This window comes from Condylostylus longicornis, unplaced genomic scaffold (genome assembly GCF_029603195.1).
Source record: "Condylostylus longicornis isolate FDR11 unplaced genomic scaffold, ASM2960319v2 ptg000005l, whole genome shotgun sequence".
NCBI classification, from domain to species: domain Eukaryota; kingdom Metazoa; phylum Arthropoda; class Insecta; order Diptera; family Dolichopodidae; genus Condylostylus; species Condylostylus longicornis.
This window is the reverse complement of record NW_026577974.1, coordinates 6,949,235-6,973,909: the sequence shown is the minus strand read 5'-3', so window position 1 is coordinate 6,973,909 and position 24,675 is coordinate 6,949,235. Positions and strand designations below refer to the sequence as shown.

The 24,675-nt window shown below is 24.8% G+C and overlaps 1 protein-coding gene across 1 annotated transcript in view; it reads right to left on the bottom strand.

The window, feature by feature from the left end:
• Positions 1–434: 434 nt before the first annotated feature.
• Positions 435–24,675, bottom strand: part of LOC129615635 (uncharacterized) — a 79,761-nt gene continuing 55,520 nt past the window's right edge. Inside the window, exons 2-5 of the mRNA XM_055530952.1 lie at positions 13,078–13,301; positions 8,225–8,336; positions 3,528–3,851; positions 435–1,025 (exon numbers count right to left, since the gene is read on the bottom strand). Coding sequence (XP_055386927.1) covers positions 850–1,025; positions 3,528–3,851; positions 8,225–8,336; positions 13,078–13,287 — 822 coding nt within the window. The 5' untranslated portion in view covers positions 13,288–13,301 and the 3' untranslated portion in view covers positions 435–849. The remainder of the gene's footprint in view (positions 1,026–3,527; positions 3,852–8,224; positions 8,337–13,077; positions 13,302–24,675) is intronic.

Genomic DNA, 24,675 nt, shown 5'->3' with positions numbered 1-24,675 from the left:
ATTTAATGACATTCAAAAAATTTTGAAACTGACTGTACCATATTCGCCTAAAATTAATAAAGTATATTATTTATATTCTAATATTATATTATATTTATTATATTAATTAATAAAAAAAAAAATATTATTTTTAATAAAAAATAAATTTTTAATTTTTTGTTTCTTTCATTTTTTTAGTCTACACAATTTTCCCTTTTCATAAGCCTTTTTATGTTAATTATGTTTTGTTTTTTGTTTCATTTTTTTTTTCAAAATTTTTAATTTTTTTTTTTCATAAATTTTTCAATTTCTCTTTCTTTCATTTACATTTATAGTTATAGCTATCTTTTATTTTTTATATTTTTATTAATAAATTACAATTTTTATAATTTTTTTTTTAATATTTTTTCTTTTTAATAATTATCTAATTTTATTTAATTAATTTTGATAAGCTTAGTTTTTAATATTTTATAATTTATGGTAAAATTTATACTTTAAATTAAATCAAAATAAATTTAAAAATTTAAAATTTTAACAAAAAATTTTTTTAATATTAATTTTTCGAAATTTTTTAAAATTTTTGATAGCGTTTCTTAATATGCAATTCAATATAATTTTTTATAATTCTATAAAATAATTTTTGAAAATATAATATATTTTTAAATATACTATTAATTTGATATGAAAAAAATTAAAATTAAATAATATAGATATGCATATGAAATTAAGTAAAACAAAAATTAAATGTATTCAAATTAAATAAAATTTAATAAAATAATTTTAAAAATAATTTTTTTTTTTTATTTAAATATCATCACTTCAATTATTTTATATTTATAATTTGTAATTTGTTTAAATTAAAATTTAATTTTATATTCTTGTTATATGCGTTGATGCGCTCATATAACCATTCCCTAGTAGATGTTTTTTATCATAATTTGGGCCAGTCGGTGATATACCAGATGAAACACGATCATCACTTGTACCATAGCTGCTATCTTCTTCAGTAATTTTTTCCAGTAGAATTTCACCAGAGTTTCCTAAACCTAAAACATATTTTTTTCTTAGTGAATTGAGTATTCTTATATAACTTTCCAATTTTTTTTAAATTTTCTTGCTTTTAATATTATTCTAATTACTTTTATTAGCAAACTTTGATTAATTCAAATTTTGAAAGTAATATGTAAATATAGATAGCGAGTTTGTATTTTTTTTTTCAATGCAATATACATATATATATAGATATAAATATAAAATAGGTGGTTAAGTCGAATAATTTATAGTTTTAGTAGTTAATGACTAATATATTTATATAGTAAGTTAGTAATACAAAGAAAAAAATAAATAAATAATAGAAAATTAAAGGAAAGTAAAGTTTTATATATGTATAGTTATATTTAATTATTATTGTTGCAAATTATGGATAATAATTATGATGCAAAATATTATATGTGTATATATTTTTTTTATTAATTGTTTTTTACTACATAAATAAAAAATAAAATAGAATTTTGCAAATAAATTTAAACCTTTTGTAAAACGACTCTAGAAATATTTTAAAATTTTCGGAGTTTTAGTAAAATAATTTTATTTATTTTATTAATAATGTTTTAATGCAAATTTCTGAACATGATAAAATTTTTAGTGCATTCGGAGTAGTCCAGCTGGAGCCCTCAATTTCTAGTCTTTTTAATATTGCTCATGTTCGAGTTTAATTTCTAAATCGGAAAATAAAAAAACAAATCTAATTTTCAAAGATTTATATAAAAACCCCCGATTCTGACAAAATTCGGAGTCAGTGCAACATTCGGAGTTTTACAATTTTTAGATCATTTGAAATGTGATTTGGTTTGAAGATCAAAATTAAAAGATATACTTTGTAAAAACTTATTTTTGAAAATTCGGAATCGGAATTAGGAGTCAATATCGTATTCGGACTTTTAAAATTTTTAAACTGAATTGGATTAGGAGCTTATAATTTTAAAAATATAATGTTTTATAAATATGTGCCGCATATTTCGGACTCATAATTTCTTTTCTGGGTTTGCAGTTTGTAACTTTAAAAATTTATTTCGTAAAAATTACTTATTCTCAGATCTTGAAGTCGAATTTTGGTACTTTCGGATATCTTGGAATAGTTTTCGGATTTCGGAATGAATTCGGAGTTTCAAGTTTTTTAAACTACTGAATTCTCGGTTTGATTTGATTTTGAAAATTAAAAGATATTCATTTTGTAAAAATTTATTTACAGAATTTAAGGGTTCGGACTTGAAACTAGTTCACTGTAAATGACCGAATTGAAAATTTTTAAAAATAATCCCTATATTCTTCCTTTCTCTCTATATTATTTGGTGAAAATTTCGAATACAAAAGGTTATTTATTACATAAAATTATTTAAAATGAATTAAAATATTATTAAATTTATTTGGAATCAATAAGAAAAAGAAATAATAAATTTTAAAAATAAATTAGAAAAGTAAAAGAAACAAAATAAAAAATTTATGTATGTAATGGTGAAAATTTTTACACTACACTTAAAATTTTATTTTGGTGAGTTTGAAACGTGCAATTTTATCATTTTTTTTTTTTTTTTGCTTTTTTTTTATATTTCAATATAATTTTTTGAATTTTAAATAATTATAAAATTATTTTCATAATTTTTTTTATAATTATTTCTTATCTTATATGTAGATATATACACAAATATTTTATGTATATATATATACATACATAAAATGTAATTAAATTTAATTTTTAAAATATTTTTAATTTAAAAACTTTCTCAAATCGTAATCATAGATTTTGTTTTTTTGTTAAAATTTCAATTAATTTTTTGTTTTTTGGTTCAATTTACTCTCGATTTTAAAAATTAATTTTTTTTTTTATTTTTTTTTTGTATGAATAGTGTTGCCATTTTCTTTTAATGCTCTTATTTATTAGTACAATATACTAAAATCTATAAAATAGCTAATTTTTACTACTACGAATGTATTAATTTAAAAAAATTTTCTTTAATTTTTTTTAGTATTATTAATAATTAGTAAAATAGTGTTTAATATATAATAGTTAAGTAATATATAGGATAAAAATGAAATTAATAAAAACACATACATTTATGCTCATATATACATTCATATATATAGATATATATAGACTATTCACATATACATAGATGAATAAATATTATTTATAATAGTTATTTTTATAATATAGTAGTAGATAATAAAAATTTCAGGCAAGCGACAAAGTAAAAAAAAAAAAATTTTTTTTAAATATTTTTATAGTGATTTTTTTTCTTAATTTTTTTTTCTAATTGTGTTAAAAAAATTTTTTTGTTTTTATTTTTTTTTAAATTTCGAATGCATTAATTTTAAAAATAATTCAAATTTGTGTATTTTATTAATTTTTAAAAATTTTTTTTCTTTTAATTTAATTATGACTAATAAAATTTTTTTTTTTTTTTTTTAATAATTTGCAATAAATTTTTTTCTTTAGTTGTAATTATGTTGCATTATTTTATGAGTTTTTGGATAAATTTTACAGTTACCAACTGGCGTTGTCGGTGTAACCATTTCACTTGTAACTGGTGTTGCTGCTTGTGATAAATTATCTGAACAACTACCACCATTTGGTGTTGTATTTTGTAATGCTAATGCTTTACGTGTATGTCTGGTTGTTAATACACCAGTTTCAGCATCACGTTCTAAACGATGACCAGAACGTGATCTTGTCAATTGTCTTTGAACATAATCTTCCAAATCTTCTTCTTCTTTACGGCTAATTAAACAATTTAAAACTAATAAAAATACACCTAAACCAAATGAAAATAAACCAGTGCATGTTACTTCATTCCACCACGTGCTACCTGATCCTGTTAAACATAATAAAAAGAAATTAAAATTATTTTAAAATTTTAAATTTTAACAAAATTTTACATTTGTACAATGTATATAACCGGGCATTCAAACTGATTGCCGTGAGATGCCCGGTTATACATATTGTGTATCAAAAATTTAGTGTTACAAGTAGGAGGTAAATCAAAAACAAATTTAAAATCTCTGATTTGCATTTATGCACAAAACTTTGTTTTGTTTTACCAGCATGTCATTTATTCAGAAATACCAAAGAAAGTTTTTAAAAATATTTTTTTATTTTTTGACATTCTTTTGACAACAATTTTGGTTATCTAAATTTTAACATCCCGCGCACAGTTACAACTGAAGCATAAACAATTCATCTTGTTTATGATTTTTTTTCTTTTTTTATGAAAGAACAATTAAAAAAATGTTGCTGCTGTCTTTAGAATATTTAATTTCTCTTATTATTATATACGGCTATAATAATAAAAATAAGGACTGGTACAAAGAAAGGTAAAATTTTTGAAGGGCTCTTGAATTTGCATCATTAAAAAAGAAGAACCAAAAGTAATAAACAAACTTTACTTGTCCCTATTTAATATTTTTGCTTTTTTTGGGTAAATTTTTTATAACGGTGTGATTATACACGTGCTACAATGATAAATTAACGGTATAAAGAAGAATTATTTTTTTCGCTTTTTGCTTTTAGTCTGTCAAGTACCAAAACTTAATCAAAGTATAGTTAGTGGTAAGATGGAAAAAAATATTTTATAAAAAATTGGAACGATTTAGTTCAAAAAAAAGGTGTGGACAGAAATAATTTAAAAAAAAAAATTTATGATTAATGATAATGAAAACTCCTGTTTAATTCATTATTAAGGGTATTTAGAACATTATAAGTCTAGATATTTTTCATTCTACTTTTTGTATATAACCCTAATTTGAGTCCCGCATTCAAGTCTGACAAGTGAACATAAATTTTACTTTAATATGATTGATTTTATTTTTTTTCTGATTTTGTAATTTTTTAAATTTAATGGAAATTAAAGTTAAGATTTAATTACATTAACCTTAAAAAATTTTAGAACAAAAAAATTATAGAAATAAAGGAATAAAATCAATTAGTGTAATAAATTTTCGGTTGAGTCTTTAATATTTTTCTTAAAAATACTTGAAACCTATAACCCCAAGCTGCAGAGACAAATATAACTCATACATGCTTTCATAATATTATTTTAAGGAATTTTATTCTCTAAAATAAATAAGAACCAAAACTCCTAATTATTCCCACCAAACCTTTCATCACGCCTACAGCACCTATTCGAGATCTATTCTGCCATTAAAAATAAAATATTTTGTGACGGACAATTGCTCGCGATTTTTTCACGGCTAAAACGTTGCCTGTTCTCATCTATTACCCCGGCTGAATGCAAAACAACCTTCCAAAACCATTGACGTCATTCTTTCAATTTTTTTCTTGACTTCCTGTTAGATCCCTTGTGAACTGATCTCCCTCCCCCTTTATAATAAAATTTAATTCTATTATATAGAATTTTAAAAACTTAAAAAAAATAAAATTCTAATAGAAATTTTTCTTTTTTTGGTCTAAATTTTGTTATTCAATCATTCTTGACTTCTTTATATATTTCTATATAGTTAATTTTTTTTTATTTTACTATTCAGTTTGCGATTCCTTGAGGGAAAACTTATTACACGGTATGCGATAATGAAGCTATATAAAAAATAATAAAAACATGGAAAGTTTTTTATAATGTTAAAATAAAAATGAAAATTTTTCTTTTTTTTTTCTTTTTTTTTTAATTTTAAACGTGCAAATAATATAGAATAACTATACCTGAGAGGGTTAAAAGGTGAATTTAACTTTATTTTTTATATACAACTAAAATAAATTTAGAATAATAAAATGCAAAGACACACATTCAAAACATTCGCATAAAAGGAAATTAAGAATAAAGAGTTTTTTTTTATATTCATGCTATGACACACAACATTATCATCTACTATATACAGTTAGTTTGCTGATTCGCTTGTGATGTCATGAGTTAAAATTTAAAGCCAAGCAGTTGAAATGTAATGTCCGGCTCAAAGATTCTGAATTAATATTTCATTCACAATCTTGGAGTTTCGGCGTGTCTCACACGGTGAAAAAAATTATCATTTAATTTTTAAATAATTTTCAATAATTATTTTGACAGTTCACATTTTTGACAGATCAGGTCAAATGAGGTGTATAATCTCTTAATTTTACAAAATTAACAAATATCGTTTCAAAATTTTATTCTTCGTACACAACTATAAAATTCATTGTTTACGATTTTGGAAATTTTAATTCAATTCGGAAAATAATTTGACGAAGGCGTTACCTTGCTTAAGATATGATTGTGAATAATAAAAATGTTAAATTTTCTGTGGACGGCAAGACTTTTAATTATTGGAAATGATAGGAACTTCTAAGAGATTTCTAAATTTTTCGGATATTGTATTTTTGACTTTGCAGTTTTAAAATTTGGCAATACCCACTGAAAACCGCCCACTTACTACGCCTTATATTCCTTATTCACTGCATAATGTCATTTTAAAATAATTACACTGCTCTATAAAACAACCCTATAGTTCATTTTCATATGTTTCTCAAAATTCTCTTCATTTTTATTGTTTTGCAAAGGCAGAAAAAAGAATATAGAGACATAATAATGTTGGAAATTATATAAACAGAAACATGCAAGCAGAATTATTATAACAAAAGAAATGAAAAAAAAAACTATACAAGAAAGTAGGGATCACCGATTTTGTTACTTAAGCGACAAAAGATGTTTTCTTAACAAAAAGAAAAAGAAGGAAAAACTTTTAGGCGAAAAATGATAAAAAAAAACCAAAACAAAAAAAATTATTTTGCGACAATGAAACAAGACAGGTGAATTAAGGTTCCATCAGCTTTTTGTGTGAATAAGTTATTCATAAAAGTAGACGCAGAACAAGAACCAGAACGAAAACAATTTTTAGTTCTCCTTTTAAAAAGTTTTTCCTATTTTTCTTGTTTTTTTTCTTTTGTTTTTCATTAAAATGTTATACAAGAGATCATGTTAAACAAGTTGAAGTGAATGTCCTTATCAGAGTTCTTATATAAACTCCTGCTGATTTTTCTAATGCTAATGCGAACATTTCTTTTTTTTTTTGTTATTTTTCATATTTAACACAAAAAAGAAAATTTATTTTGTCTTATTGTTGTTGTTGCTACAAGCTTTTTTAATATGAATGTATGAGAGAAAATTATTTTTAAAACTTTTTATGAAATTTATAAAAAAAAAAAAAATAAAAAAAAATTTAAAATTTAAATTTACACAATAGAGAAAAGCCAAAAAAAAAATCGTAAAATATTTGCATAAAATCAAAAATAAAGAATTTTTCTTACGTGTATATGCAAATTGAAAATTCCAAAGCTTTTCTAAACAAGTTAGAGTTTATAAGTTAAATAAGTGCATTAGATATGGATGGAAATCCTCCGGAACAAAAAATCCAGTGTAAATATTTCAAGCTTACCAAAGCTTTAGAAGCCTTGGGTAAAAAGTAGCCCTAATTAATAAAAATCATTCCGCTATATTCCGGTTCTTGTTGTGGTTTCTTAGCAAAAAAATCATATGGGTAGGGAGAGCGAAATCGAACGTCTAGGAGTGGTTTCGGGGATTAAAGAAAATCAAGTTGAAAAAATTCTGACTTCCAAATATTCATACCCTAGTTATGAAAAATATAATACCATAGCTTCAAAGCTATTGAAGCTCCAAATATTCATACCCTAGTTATGAAAAATATAATACCATAGCTTCGAAGCTATTGAAGCTAGGGTATTATATTGTTCACAACATTTTTTTGCAATTGATATACCTAAATAATGGTATGCCAATGGCCAATGTCAGTCTTACCGTTTGCAAGGATTAACTGCTCATAAACTACATCATTCTCTACAACTTTGTCACATAGATAATTTTCATGTCACACTTACCGTATATTAGATAATGAGAATATTTTATAGTATTTACTAAATAGCCTTTAAATATTACTTTATATTCAAATCTATTTCAAATATCGTTTCCTTTAACCTAATTTATTTCTTAAGAACCTAAGCTCTACAATTTTAATCTACTGTTAGCCATATTATGCATTACCTATATAGTAACACAAAATTCTTGATAATCGTTTTCGATCCTACTTATTCATATACTAAATACATACTCAAAATACTCGTTCTCAACATTTGCTCTTTTCTCCTTAATATTTAGTCATGTACATTTAATGAAATACTTTATTATATGATAGTTTTTATTATATATATAATAGAAGAAGCAAAAAAAAATAAGAAAATAATTACCAAAAATATCCCATGATGGTGTATCATCTGGTATAATTCCAGCTCCTAATAAAAAGACACCAAAAACGATAAAAACAACCCCAATATGGAGCATTCCAATGCTGGTAACCACCTATAATAAAAAATATATATATATCGTATATAAGTATGTGTAGATATGAAGATAAAATGAAATTTTTTTATTTTTTTAAATGTTATATAAGATTTTTCCATTAAATTTAAAAATAAGACATAAAGAGGAAATGAGACATGGTAGAAATGTGTACTAAAACAAATGCATTTGTGTGTATATAAAATATATTTTTTGTGTCTATGTAATAATATAATAGCACATTATTATTATATTAAGTAATAAAAATAAAAATTCATTAACATCAAATAGAGAAAAAATATTGTAGATTGTAAAAAAAATTGGGCTTTTTTTTTAATATAATCTACTTTAAGTGACTGGATTATCAGTTTAAATTAGACAATTGTTTTTACACCAGCAGCAAATGTGATTAAGATCGTCTTGAGCGAATGTTCATGCATTCGGAACAGAGTACATCACACTGGTCTTCAAAATAAGCAGATATTTCACTAAGGTCGTGAAAATCAACCGTCCCAGGTGCGACCTTAACCCTAACAAACAATCAGAATTCGCCGGAAAAAATTAAAGAGAAGTAACCGCCGAACTGTTATAACAAATTCTAGTGAATACACGGTATAAAATTTTCATAAATAAACCAATTCCAAATATCCTAAAAATTTTATTTAATTTAAATCATAAAAATTTTCTACTTTATTAAATTTTTACAGATTCGCAAGATTTTTAATTAAAAAATAAGCGAGGATAACAAATAAATAAAATGCGCAATTTAAAAACAGGCAGCTGTGGAAATTAAAATATTTTTTCAAAAAATTTTTGAATTTTAAATTTTCAATTAAATAACTTTCGATTTAGAGAGCTCGCTTAAATATTAAAATTTTTCGCATAAATTAATTTAAAAAATTCAGCATCCACGTAATTGTACAAGAAAATAAATCAATGAATATTTTTGACTAAAGTGAATTCAAATGCCAAATGTTCCTGGCAATAGTTCATAATTGGTACAGAAAATAAAAGTATTCGGCACTTGTATCAAATCCGTTTACGTCAACAGCTGCAAGATGTGATTAATAAAGAAGAACGGAATATTCTGACCAAGAAGAATTAGTAACAAAGATGATTGAGACATGACCTTGTAAGAACAAGTACACATGCATATAAGAGAAAGCGAAAGGAGCAGAATAATTCTCTGAAGAGTTGCAATATTTCACGAAAGATTCTTAAAAAGAACCCAAATCGTAAATGAAAGTTAGGCAGACCTAGAAAAACTTGGTATACTGTGAAAGAAATAAAAACTACCCAAAAGAATGGACCGAAGTCCAAATCAGCCTCATAACTGCTTTTTGCTTCTGCCTCTGTTTAATGGCAATACAGTAATTAAATTAGGGATGATAACTGATTTATTTTATACTGAGCAACTCTGATGGCGATTCTTCTCCTTAAAAGCCAATGTATATGCAGTACTTTCTAATATGAGTATCTTACAGACAAGACCTGCCTAAATATAAAACTTCCACGTTTTGTTAAAAATTTTCATAAATACAGAAAAATTATTCAAATTAAATCATCACCAACTGATTCCTCTCATTTTTTTTTTTTTTACAGAAGAGGAAATTTAATTTGAATTGTAAATGTAGAATGTTAGAAGAGTAACAATACAACTATAAACTGCTATAAATTCACATTAACTTAAAATATTAAAATAAATTGTCCTAAATTCAAAAACAGAATGAAATAACATAATTTTTTTTCTTCTCTTCTTGTTCAAAGACAACTTAGAATATTGGAATTTTCGCTGTTCTACTGCTTATATACTATAATAATGTTGAGCCATTAAAATAACCATTAAGAGTTATTAATGTTATGAATTTAAAAATTGCAATGACATTTTCAATTCGTTTTATAGCCCTTTTAACCCATATTTAATTCTGAATTTAATATTAAATTAATAGCTGGTTTCAATTTTTATTACAATTCAAATAAAAATTTTAAATATAATTTTATTGATAAAAATCAGTGTTGGAAAATGAATAAAGAAGTAAAGAAGTTAAAAATAAAGCAGTAGACTAGGAATATAAGAAAAATGTTTGAAATAAGCTTGAAAAATTGATGGCAGTGACTAAATACGCTGAATAATTATGAATTTATTGAGGCCTAGAAATAACGCATTTGATACTCATCAGGCTGCATTCAATTTTAATTTGGAGCCTAGTGCAACATAACCCTTCGAGAGTAGATCGATGGATTGATGTGTAACAGGGAATTAAATTGGTTGTCTCAGATGAATGAACAATAGCAAACAAAAAATTATTGGTAGCATTTGACAGCACAATGCAATATTTACGAGATGACCAACCTGGCTATTCTTTGGCCATCCGATGACCCATTCCGACAAACACTGCTAGAAGCTTTCTACGATTAACCACAGTTGATGAAGTAACAGGATGTTTGATGTTGTCAATTTTATGGAAGAACGTGAAAATAATAAATTAATATACAAATAAAAATTCTGAACGATCTTGATAATGACGAAATTTATGTTAAAACAAAGTCCGGATACATTTTATTCTTTGGTCATTTTTGTACCTTTACCGAATTAAAAATTTAACTCATCGCAATGCTGTTGAAAAAGGGAGAGCGATGTTTTCTCATAATAGCTCGTATGACTCCGAATAAGTTGCTATCCGCTTTTAAACTTTTACAGTTTTCAATACAACTAGTACTTAAAATGTCAATAAATACATCAAAAGGGCAGTCGTTAGGTATTTGTTATATCAAAATCGAAAATCTATATCATTCAAGTGCTATCAATATTATGATGTACTGACAACCCAAAAAACAAAACATTACAATAAACATTATGTTACTCTCATTATCTATTCAAGTATTTATTCGAAGAGAAAGCGCCTGTCGGGTCAGCTAGTGTTCAATTTAATTTTCATTGGTATTTTGTATTGATGTGACCTTATTATGCGTGTATTTAATTACTGTTGTTTTCTTATGATACGGTAATATTTTAATCAGTATACCAACTATATAGCGTGCATATAAAAAGAGTTGTTATAAGAAAATTTAAATAACATTGAATATAGCATAGGCTATAGTGTGTAACATTTTGAAAATATGCGATCACCTAAATATGGCGACATACTTTATATGTAAAAAAAAAACCAAAGAAAAATTTCTCTTTTTTCGTTTTATTTTAAAATCACTGACCTAAATATCTTTAATTCTATTTAAAAAAAAATATAATATTTGAAACCTACATAAATATTACCTTTGACGTGCGCACATACATACATAATAACTCTTTAATACGTACCCGATTATAAAATTCGCTAGAATGAAAATAATCCTTTTAATATTAGATTATTTTTTTACTTTACTTTTTTAAGGTCTATATAATTTTCATCATAAATTACAACAGGTATAACATAATAATATCAGTTTTTACTAATTTTATATGCGCCCTCAATTATGAAAATTTAACAGTAATTAAGTTGAAATTTCATATTTCCTTTTTCTGTTCTTCTCTTTTTTTTAAATAGCAATTACAAAAGTAAGTAGCTTTTACATTGTGTACGTTATATATGTAATTTTTTTGTAATCTACCATAAATACACATTCGTTAGAGTTCTCAAATTTGACGGTATTTCTGAATGTCAAAAATATTTTGTTGTAATGTAGGTAAGATACTGTAGCTATGCGATGAAAACAAGTTAAATTTAAAATAACTTGTTTTAAAAATTTGGTGTAATATTTCTTGCTCTTTTTTTTCATAAATTTAATATGTAAAACAGTCAGGGGCTCATTTAATAGTATCGTGTTATGTAGAATTATATTTTACGACATGTAATAATTTTACGATGTTATAAATATGTATCGTTATCTCGCACCCGTAAGTGTATATTATTTTATAAAAATCCGGCCAAATTTTTATAATTAGGGTGAATTTCTATATCCCGGTGGTAAATAAGGTAAATACCAGAAGATATTCCTCAAGTTAAAAAGCGAACTTTGTAACACTGAGAAAGATCCACCCAAACCATCCGAGCCTTTTGACGGCCAGAGCAGAACAGTCAAAAAAAATATGCATGTTCATCTCCTCACTATCTCGACAAAATCTACATAAATGGCAATCCAGATTTTCGCAGTTTGTAAAGATGATATTTTACCGGATAATGCCCGATAAAGAATTCAATAATGGCACGAATCCGATTTTGATAAATCCACAATAGCCCCGATAAAAACTTTCTTAAGTGGAAGGGAAAAAACAACTTCGGATAATGACATTCCCCAGTAGCCTAATAGCGAAAACTTGACTCCCCCTTAAGCAGAACGACAAATTTACCCCTAATGGCAAACACTAACAGTCAACAGAAAGGGACGGCCCGAACGAAAAGCTATCAGATCCATCCGTAACAACACGTCAGCAATATCGTTACCCCTAAGTCCACAGTGCCCCAACGTTACTCTGTTTGCTGATACCTATCCCTTACTTTTTAATTTTCAATGTTTTGATCCATTTTGTTTTGTAGGTGAATTTTATATAAACTGTTCACTTCGGTACTAATTTAGTATCTTTGATATTTTAAATTATTATTGCATATTTTGAGGGTGAGATATACCAACACATAATTTACGTTCTTTCTCTTTTTCACATATTTTTAAAAAATGTAAAAAAATAAATAAAAAATTCAAGAAAAAAATTAAATTTTCATAATTTTTATATTATTATGGTTTTTTATGTTTCTTTTATTCTTACCTGGCTTTCCATCATTGGATTAACTCGTTTTACAGATGTGTGTGAATGATGATGAAATTTTCTTCTAGTTGAACCATGTGGTGAATGTAACGTATCACAGCTTTCTGAGCTTTGAATACTGTAACGTCTTTCGCGTGCACGTTTCTGTTCATCACGTCTTTTTCGTTGCCTTTTTATGGCTAATGCTGAATGAATACCAACCGAATGCATTTTGAATATTTACTCTGAAAATAGGAAAAAAAATAAAATATATATTATATTTTTTGATAATAAACCATTTAAGTATACACGTTAATATTAACTTTATAAATATATTAATATTGCAGCATAAATTTTTGAAAGAAAATTTAATGGCTTTAAAAAAATATTAAATTTATAGTGAGTTACTAAAAGAAGAACTCCATAAAAAAATTATAATTTTATTTCTTGTACAATAAAACCAAGTCTTAATTTACCTTGTATACAAAGAGTGAAATTTTGGTAGTGAGTTTTTGAAGAAGAGTGCCTATCTGATATTGTTGTAGAATTTAACGCAAAAAAAGTTTCTTTTGCAAAATTGAATAGTGCTTAATACCTCTGAGATACCTCTGAGACGCTGTTCCCATTCGAAACATTTCTATTTGTCAAATTACTCTACTTATCTCCCAAAATAAAGGGTTCATTTGATGGTTAATGACTACCTAATATATACGCTTTAGGTTAAACTTATTCCGCTGCAAAACAACACACGCATGCTTTTCGGATGGTTAATTTCAAATTTCAATAATACCGAGGAGTCGTACCTGAGTTTATCATTTTTCCGGTCAACTACATGAAATATTGAGTTCTATTTAAATTCGTTCCACTGTTTACTACATACTAAAGCCATTATTTACATTATTTCCTTATAATTTATAACTGAATCTAGACATTTAGTTTAAATATTCTTCATATTTTCTGAAATTTCCGTAATTTTCAAACAAACTTTATATTGTTCTGCATGTTAAAATTTAGAACAAGAAATTTTCATAATTTTAATAACTTGCAATATTTTTCATAACTTTTATAAGAAATTGATAAAATTTAGTGAATAAAAAAAATTTTTTTTTATTTTATGCTTAAGAAGCAAGTCATTCTACAGTCCACCGCTCTGCCAACTGAGCTATCGGAGATATTTGCTTAAAATGGAGGAACAAGTTGTTTTTACCTTCTTTGGAAATTTTCTAACTGACGTCGCGCGTTTGAACAGTATCAGGATGATGATCGATGTGGGTATTTTTATTTTTATTTAATGTAGGTGTACAAGCCACAATGCTTGAAATCAAACGAGTTATTTTCCGATTCCGTATAATTTCATGAGTCTTTCAAGAATTATTAATTATATTCTCTTTATAAAGATCTGCAATAATTGAAAAAGTATTTTGAATTCGAAATAGGTTACTTAACAAGGGATTTATCCGGATTAGTAAAAACCTTTATTCCATGCAACTTAGCAAGCGTAATTACAATAAGTATCCAAACTCAACCCTTTAGAGGCTGGTCAAGGTGACCCTCACTCTTATATAAGTATGTAATTCTGAATGAACAAATTTAATTGAACTAAATGCCAATAGATTCTATTATCTTTCAAGAACACAATTTTAATCAAATAGAAAGTTGTTTCCATTCAATTTAATTTCAAAACTTTTTAATTGTTCCTTAAATTTCTTTCATTGTAGAAAATTTTTTTTTAAAAATTTTTATTTTTCTACTTTATTTTTTATTTTTACAGAAATGACTGCATTCAACAATATATTGTGTTGGTAAATAAAAATAATTGGAAAATTCTAACAAAACGAAAAAAAATTGTAGGAAACTAAGTGATCTTCGGATTCATACAAAAAATTACGTTGTCCAAATATAAAAATACGAAATTAAATTAAAGTTTTGTACAAAAAATTTCCTATTACACGGAACCTGAAGTTTTAAAAAATTTTTTCTTGATTACCAAAGAACCTAAAATTTACATCCAAAATCTCTTTACTTCAACCTTCACCTTAAACTTCAACATTTATTTATTATATTTTCAAATTATAAAATAAATTCTGAGATTAATCATGTTGATTTAATGCAAGTCGAATAAATTTTATTTTGGAGAATTTATCCAGAAAATACTGAGGCAATTCAGTCAGCAGGTTAGGATCTATTAGAGAAATCGATAAAAATTACGCTTAGGATTACACAATACCTGCATAGTGTTTGAAAATTTTCTAATTGCTTTTCTTGATTATAGCCGCATGCACATCCTATAGACGGTAAATCCAATTTCTCGGGATGTACGAGTATGTATAAATCTGCAACAAGGAAACATTTGCGACTCCATAAGACGCATGTTATATTCCTGATTTAAATTGATTTATAAGTAAATTTTTTCATGTTCACCGTCAGTTAATGAATTTTTTACTAGAGAATTCAAGTATTTTGAAATAAATGATTAATTTTATTGTACATATGGAATACTATGGCAAATAAATACATAATTGATTTGTCAACTGTATCCACTATTTCCTATACCAGGGTCGGCTAAGGGTTTTAAAAAAATTCAACAATTACGGTCATACATAGTACTCGTAAAAACTATTTTTGAAGACTTTTTTTTAAATTTGATCTTGCAATGTGCCCGGCCACAAAACAAAAATTTTTAAAAGCAAAACTCAAACAATTATTGGTTTCACTTCGTATGAAAAAATATGACGGAATGTAATTGAAAACTTCTCGAGAAATTCTATAAAATTTTTATTCACTGACCGTTTTTGAAAATTGATTCCATAATATCGTAATTTTCGAAAAAGGTCTTGTACTCTTCCTCTCTTAAATCTTTTATTTTTTATCTAAAACAAAATTATTTAGAATAGGCGGGTATTTTAATTCTAACAAAGACCAAAAATTATTCTTTTCTTTTTATTCAATTTTAAATTTTTCCATTCAATTTTCAAGAAAATCTTTTATAATCGTAACGATTACTTTTTCAATATCAGTTTGAATTATGACCATCATTAATTTATAATGGAGGAAAAAATAAAACCGCACATTTAAAATAATCGGTTTCGATTTAGAATCAAAAATGTCCATGTAGGGATGTGTTTTAGGGCTTGTAATATGTAACGTCAAACAGAACAAATATATTTTTTTGCAATTTTATAAAATGACTTAAGAATATTGTCTGTGTTTTTTAACTTGTGTGTATTGAATTACGTATCCAATCAATTGTAGAGAAGGAAAAAAAAGGATAATACGTTTTGCTTCTTCTTTTATATTTTCTTTCCTTAAAATTAGAGTTTACATTCAATTCAATTCGGTCGTTCTCCATTCGTTATTTTTCTTGCAAATACTTAAAAATTATTGTTAAGTTTAAAAGTTAAATATTTTCAAGATTCATTTTTTCCTCAAATAATGGAGTATGTATAGGGGATAAGTATGTAAAAGGATATTCGATTTTATATTTTTAAAAAGGTTTTTTTTTTGTTGTTGTTCCTTGTTCCTTACAATATGATTTTTTTTTAACCTTTCAAAATGGATTAAATGTAACATTAATTTTTGGGAAGATATTTGAAAAAAAGAAAACTGATGGAGTAAATAAAAAATTATTGTCTGATCTGCCGATTACTTTTCAATTACCATCAAGAATTTTTTAAAAAAGTAATGACAATAATTTTTTTTTTTCTTATATTCGGAAATGTAGAGCAATATTTCAAAATGTGTACATACTCGTAAACTGAACCAATTGGATGTCATATTGAATTACTCTAAATAAATTTTTATTTCAAAAATTTTAAGGATTTCGGTTCTGTTTCAGAAAATTAGAAGAGGCACATAATATTTTAACGGTATTCATTTAAAGCTCCCGAAATGTGTGAAAAAAATTTGATATATTTTGCAATATTATCGAAACACAAGTGTGAAAAGAAAAGTTTATACAGTTCTACATTGTCTTCTGGTTCCCCATACAACTTTTTTAATGAAATATAAATTTAAATTCATTAGAGTCCTGGTAGATGTCATTTAACTTTCAAGATCTTCCTACTTCTCTATAAAACCATTTTTAAATCGGCTCCGAAAAATCACACAGATATTTAAAGATGTTCCAGAGAGGAGTGTATTTACGTTTCTAGATCAAATAAATAAGTTGTCAATATAGGCCGAAATTTCGTTCAATTAATGAATTTGCAGTAAACTCGAAAAACACCTTCAATATCGTTTCCAGAGACGTCCACTACCCACTACAATAAATGGCAGGAAATATTAGTCCAGACTAAGATCCTTTAAGTTCTGCAATTAAATTATTACATTTAATTTTACAAACTTTGAACTGCACTTTATTTTCCCTTAAAATATGACACCACTGCTCCAAAAGCTTTGTAAAGAAATGAAAAACTGACTGCTCTCCATATCCTTAATAATTTGAAATGAAAAAAACCTTTTAAAGTATCTTTTTACATTTTATAATTTAAACAATAAAAAAGATCAGGTTTAGAAGTTTCTGGATAAAAAAAAATTTAAAAGAAAACGGGAATCATTAGGAAAAAAAACAGAGGCAGCGAGCGGGGATAGAAAGAAGGCAAAAAGAGAGGATAAATTCATTATAAAACATTTTTATAATATTTTTAAAATTTTAAATGTGTTTACTGAAGCCGAAATTTTTCTGAATATACAAACACAACTGATATTGATAGTCAGAAATCAAAAAATAAAAGGATGAAAACAATAAAAAGAAAACAAGAATTAAAATAATATTTATCCTGTATTTTTTAGCGGAAAAAAAAACAAGGATTACAACTAAAAGGAAAAATTTTTCTTTTTTGATCATTCAGAATCTTTTTATAAGTCAGAAAATGATTACTAAATCATTCAACCAAAATTATAATCTACCTTTAGTTTTCCTTTTATTTTTCTGAACAAAGTGGCTGACTAAAAATGATATAGCAACTACAAAAGAAGTAGCAACAACAACAACAACAACAGGAACAGGAACGTATAATGTGGAATGGGGTGGAAAAAAAGCTTCATGAAAGAAAACAAATTTCACCGCTATAACAAAAAGAAAGAAAAAGAGAGAGAGTTAAAAAGAAAAACAATAACTATATAAAACAAATTTAAATAAGTCGAATATTGTGCCCTTGAGTTTTGGAACTTTGCCAATAAATTTCCGTTTTGGTTTTTTTTTCTTTTTTTTTTTGTTTTCTCTTGAATTGTTCAACTTTTCTCAACTTATTATTCTTGTTTATATCCTTTTTTTTTAAACTTTTCATTTTTTTTCTTATCCTTATTAAAACCGAAAAAATTCCCAAATTTCCATTTATTTTTTTGTTTTTAGTTCAATAAGACATAAGAAAAAAGAAAAGAAATTGGAACTTTCTTTTCTGAAATGTTTTGCGTGTGTTTGCCGAAACTTGAATGAGGGTATAAAAAGTTTACCGTCCAATTATTTTAAGATTTTAGATGTGGAGATAAGTTCATCGTATATTTACATAAGTAGGTATTGATTTTGAAGTTAATTCAATAACCGTATTTGATTTTTTATTTTTTGGAGATTTTTTTTGGAGAATTCTTTGGAGAGTTTTTGTAAAGAGTTTTTAAACAGAAATATTGCAGAGTGTAGCCATTTGGAGAATAAATTTTCTTTGTTTCTCTCTCTTCTTTTTTTTTGTTATTTAAGTTTGTAGAGTTTTTACAGCTTTGATCATCTATTCCGAAACGCTTTTGAAAAAAATTTTTCAAATATCAGTCCCTGATATGTACACATTCTTTTTTTGTGTTGACTGAGAGATTAGAGAGAGCCAAGATATGTCTGGAGACAATTCGAATAAAAAAATTTATAAAACTCACATAAAATTTTCGTAATCTACTTAAGATGGCGCTTTCTAATATATTAAAATTTTTAAATTACCACAAAATTTTTTCCAAATCAGAATGTCTCCCAATATCATTTTGCAATTTTCTCACCATCTTGTCATAAATTTTTTTTAGTAAATATTATTTTTATTGTTATAAATGTCATTAAGGTTCAATTACAGACAGACATACAGACAAGAACCAAACAAAATCTACAATTTAACCAAATTTTATGGCAAAAAATAAAAAAACAAAATATTTTTCTTTTTTTTTTTCTTTTTGCAGTTGTTTTTCCTCAGTATAGTAAAAATTCAATCATTGCTCCCTCAGCCCTTTACACTAGAGCTCTCTTTTTAAGGAAAACATTTTGTATTTTTTTTCCTCCAAAATTTTGTTGTTGTAGAGCGTATAGAAGTAAAAATCAGGTCTACAAAACTTTATTATATTTTAAAGTGTGCATAAGTTTAAGACAAAAGTGTCGACCTATTTAGTTTTTATTTTCTCTGTTTTTTTATTTTTCTCTTTATTTCTTATAATTTTATCTTTTCAACTCAGATGTTTGTGAATTGTACCCCCTTATTATATCTATACATTTATACAAATACAAAAATATATTTTAAATTCAAATTTGTTTTCGTATATAAACTTTAAATAAATTTATTTTTAGTAAATAATTGTGTATGTGTGTATGTATGTATAGGCACGAGTATTTATTTAACAAGAATAAAAGAGAAAAATACATTTTTTATATTTTTTTGATTTTGGGGTTTTTAAGAAATCAGAAATTCATATGTGGTTTGAGTATTCGTCCGTATTGTCCTGTCTAAATATTTTATTTTAAAAATTTGTATAAATGTTCTAGTGATACAAAAAACAGAAAAAGATATAAGAACCAAAATTATTGTGGTATTGTGGTTTTAAGGTTTTTTATTCTTAAAAAAAATTTTTTTTAAAAATGGCTATATACGACTTCATGTATATTTGCTATAGTTAAAAAGAAAACAAGTTGACAAGTTTTCTTGTTATTGAATTTACAAATTTACAAGAAGTAGAAGAATAAGAAATTTGTAAAAAAGATTAAAAATATTTGGAAATGATAACCTAATATTTTAATTATAATTGTTATATACAATAATTAAATTATACAAAATGTTCATTAAATTGGTCTCCACATGCTGTACAGGTTATGATATGATAGAAATTGTTCACAACTCTATAGCGTAATTTAGAAAAAGAATTTAACAAGGAACTGAAAAAATACTGAGTTTTGGAGAATAGAGAGCTTTGTTTTTAATTATTAGTCATAATAGAAAATTTATTATTAAATAATAAGATTATCTATAATAATTAAAACTTCTTAACTACCAAATTTCTATATAATTACTCTAATAACATGTGTGTAAATGTTAATAAGCCAGATTTTAGTACATAAATTTAATATTTAAAAAATTGCATATATTTAGGCTCCTTATAAAATTCAAATCAATAATAAATCAGCTACGTGATTTTTTTCCTGTTCTATATGAACTACATAACTAATGTGAGTTGTAATTGCACAAAATGTCTGAGACGAACTTCAATAAACTTTTTCACTGACTGTGCGCACTTCTGTATTTCAATTTGCATAACTGTAGGACGTATATCATAATTTATGTGAAAAATTTTATTTGAAAATGAAAATTTTTGAATAAAAAAACCAAAGAAAGAATTGACACCAATACTTTTTCAAATAATTACAATTGTTACACTAAAATTTGAAGGGTTTTAAATGAGATGTCCGTATTAATTATTAAAAATTTTGAAAATTCTCTAAAATTAATTAAATAACTAATTAAAAAACTTTTAATATATTTTAAATCAAATTAGTTTTAAGAAAATTCTCAATTAATTCTGAGAAAAATTTTACTAAATTTTATTAAAGCCCTCTAATTAAAAATTTTTTTTAGTTTATACAAACTAAAATTTAAGAAAATTTAAAAAATATTTTTTTTCATTATGTTGAATAAAATACATCGAGAATATTGAGAACGTGAGAAAATACTTAATGAGAATTAATTTGTGAGAACGTGTCACATTCGATATAGATTAAAAGTCTCTCTCTGCTGTTTTTCCTAGTCTCTTATTCTATGTTATTCTATATTTTTTTTCAATTTCAAACTTAAAAGTGATTTTAATTTTACATAATTTTTGAAAATTTAAATATTGTACCTGTAAACAAACACTGTCGCAACACAGCACAAAATATTGAGTAAAATAAAGATAATAGTAAAGAAAAACATAAATACGCTCTTTACCGTATTTTATTTTGTACTAGTAAGAGTGATTTTGTGAAAGTGGCGCGTAATGGATCTTTGAGAGCAATTTGTCTAATTTGTGAGAACAATAATTCTCAAATAGATTTTATATGATATATTCAATGTTTAAATGAATAAATTTTTAATATGAGCTTAAGTCTATTTACGCTGTTACGGCTGAAAGTAAATACCGTTTCCAAATATGGGATTTGTATATCACTTTATTAAATTTTAGTAATAAACATCTTCTTCTGAAAATTCACACCTTCTTCTTGTGAAAATTCTTGTGAAAATGAGATTTATTCTAATAACGTATAATCATAAAATTAAAAACAAGTTTTCAAACTAAAAATCTTTTATCGTAAATTTGATCGTAAATTTAACCGTACATTATTTATAACAGAATATGCGATAGTTTCACTGTAGAGGTGCGTTATACACTATTTCTTTCAAAATTTAATCAATAACCCTTTTTATTTTGTAGACACGACATTCTATTAATTTTTATTTTTATGTAAATTGTTGGACATTTTACAATATTAATTAAAACTCTTTGTTTGCCCTCCTTCCTTACAGAACCGAAATATATAATGAATTGGGTGGAATTTCTTTCTCTTTTCTTTTTTTCTCTTTCTTTTTTCATTGTCAAATTTTCCAATTTTAAACCCCTTAAAACAATATTCAAGAAAATTAATTTTTATAACTTTTTAAACAAGTTTATTGAACTGGTATTTTAATTTCTTATTTAATTATAAAAAATTTAAATAACTGTAGGTAGATTTAATTTTAATATTCCCTCTGTTAGAAACTTTTTTTTAAAATTGTTATAAATTTTCAATTTTTTTTTATTTTGTTTTTGTTGTTCTTTAATGAATTTGATTTTTGTTTATATGCATAGTTGTATTATAGCAAAAAGTTATTTAAAATAAGAATGTTACCGTTTACTTAAAAAAATATTTGACATTTTATTTTTGGTATTGAATGGAGACTTTTTAATATTTGCATGAAGGGAGAACTGTTTCGAAATTGAATTAAAAAAAAGGTGTTGCCAATAATAAATCTACATAATTTATACTAAAAATTTTATGCTAAATCATACTTTTGTGTTCACAAAATAATACCGAACTTTTTACGATATTATCACTATCACTTAGTGATTCGATACTCAAAATAAGTCCCAATAAATCTTTGTACTCAGATAATTTTAATATACAAGTATTATTTCTTACGAAAACCATTTTACGATAAACTCAAATTTTCTGAAACTTCAATAACAAGGGACCAGAATTATTTTATACAAAAATTTTTTAATGGGAACATTTTAGTTAATTTACTAGATATAATAGTAACAGATTATATTATCTTTTTTTAAATATAAACTTTAATTTTTATAATAATAATAACGGCATAATCCTTGTAGGTTATTCTCTCTTCTTATACAAATGGAGTAGTTAAGTGCGTACGATGGAAAAATAAAATTTTCATTTTTTCAACAGTTCTGCTTAATATTTCGCGTCTTATGTAAGAGGATGAAGCAATTTCATTTTTTTTTTTTAATTTCTTGGAATAATCATATTTTCTTCTTTTTTTGATAATAAAAAAAAGATAATTTTCTTTGAATAATTTAAATGATTTTTTTTTTCTCAAGATATTTATACATAAAAAGATACTTTCCGAGGATAAGATAATTTGATATTTTTGTTATAATTATTTTTTTTTTGTTTTTTTGTGAGTTTTTGTTCTGTGAATGGCATGTTCATTGGTTTTTTGTCTAAAAGTTTTGATGATTTTCCATTAAATTGTAATTATATAATTGATAGAAATGGGATGGAAATATTTCTATCAGGATTATTAGGTTAAGGCGTAGTCCAGAAACAAAGTAAACATTAAGGCTTCATGAAAATAACCTTTACATTATTATTTAAATTATTAAGAAATTATTATTGACTTTAATAGTCATTTTTTATCGTAAATTATAAAGTTAATTTTGTTTTCTAATGTTAAAGTTTGGTTTAATATTTTAAGATTTTATTTGGTAGAATTTATGATTTACTTTAAGATTAAATTCGATTAACTCGATTTTGAAATTTTCAAATAACCGTAACGAAAAATTTGCAATTTTATATCGTAAAAATTTACGATATCGTACAAATTTACGATATCGTTAAAAAATACGATATCCTAAAAATGATAATCTTAATAAAAATAATAAAGAATTGCTCTACAATATGTATGTTAAAGTATTTTACCAAATGACAGAAAATTTACATTAGTTATCAGATATACATATATACTGTTTATTAGGAATACACTTTAGTGACATGCTGGTAAAAATTGTATTGCTGCAAAATTCATCTATAATTTTTGCGGTCTATCTAATAATAACTTAAGAGTAAAAGTTATACTATTACAGTCCTCGTTCGTTAAATGTTGTAATTTTGGTTCGTTAAATATTCTCAATCAATTAGAAAGAAAATCGGGATTTCTTATTTAAGCTTTTATCCTTAAAACATACCGGTTCTTCCTTTTTGCTTTATTGTTAAAATTGAAAAATCATATCGTACAGGAATCCGAAAATTATTAAATTTTTTTATGCTTTCACTTAAATAAAATATATTTTAAATTTTTATTCTACTATTTCATATTTTACGTTCCAGAAAGAATAAAATACAAAGAAAAAAGAAAAAACAAGGAATAAATAGTTGAATACACCTTAATGCAATAATTAAAAATTCCATTAAGCAAATTATCGTCAATGGAGAAATAAAACACTAACAAAACAGCCTGGTGTGTATATTCATAATTCGCAAATGCTTATTATCCCTTTTCTTTCATTCGACGTCGTTCTTTGTAAATTTTTATATATTGCTCTACATTACATGTTATAATATTTATGTTATAAAAGTATATAAGGTAAAGTAAGGTAATTTCGTCAGTGCATTTAATTTCGTCATAGGTCGCACTTCCTTCACATATTTGTCAAATATTAGGAAACCCCATCTATTTTCAATAAACTTTAAACATTTTTGTTTTTAAATATACTTGAAGTGAGAAGATCCGTTTTTAAATTTTAAAAAATTAGAATAAATTAATTTTAAAAGACATTCTTAATTACTGAAAAAAATACCGGGGCAAATTTTTGCTTTTTCTTAGTGTTTTCGTTAAGAAAAGTAGAAAGTTTCTTAAGGGTATATCTGTTGAAATATGTGTAATTTCTTACATATTTGCTTATATTTTGACAAATTAAACTTAAAAAAACATTATTAATAAGAAAAAAATTGAAAAAGTGAAATATTAAAAAATAAAAGTTAAGTGACGAAATTACCAACCAAATTTTTTGGAGTTGGAGATTATTTCGTCAGAATGACGAAATTGAGTGGTTTATTAAAACATTTTAAAATATGAATATTTACTTTTGAAACTTAAAATATTAAAAAAAATTGAATGCAGAACT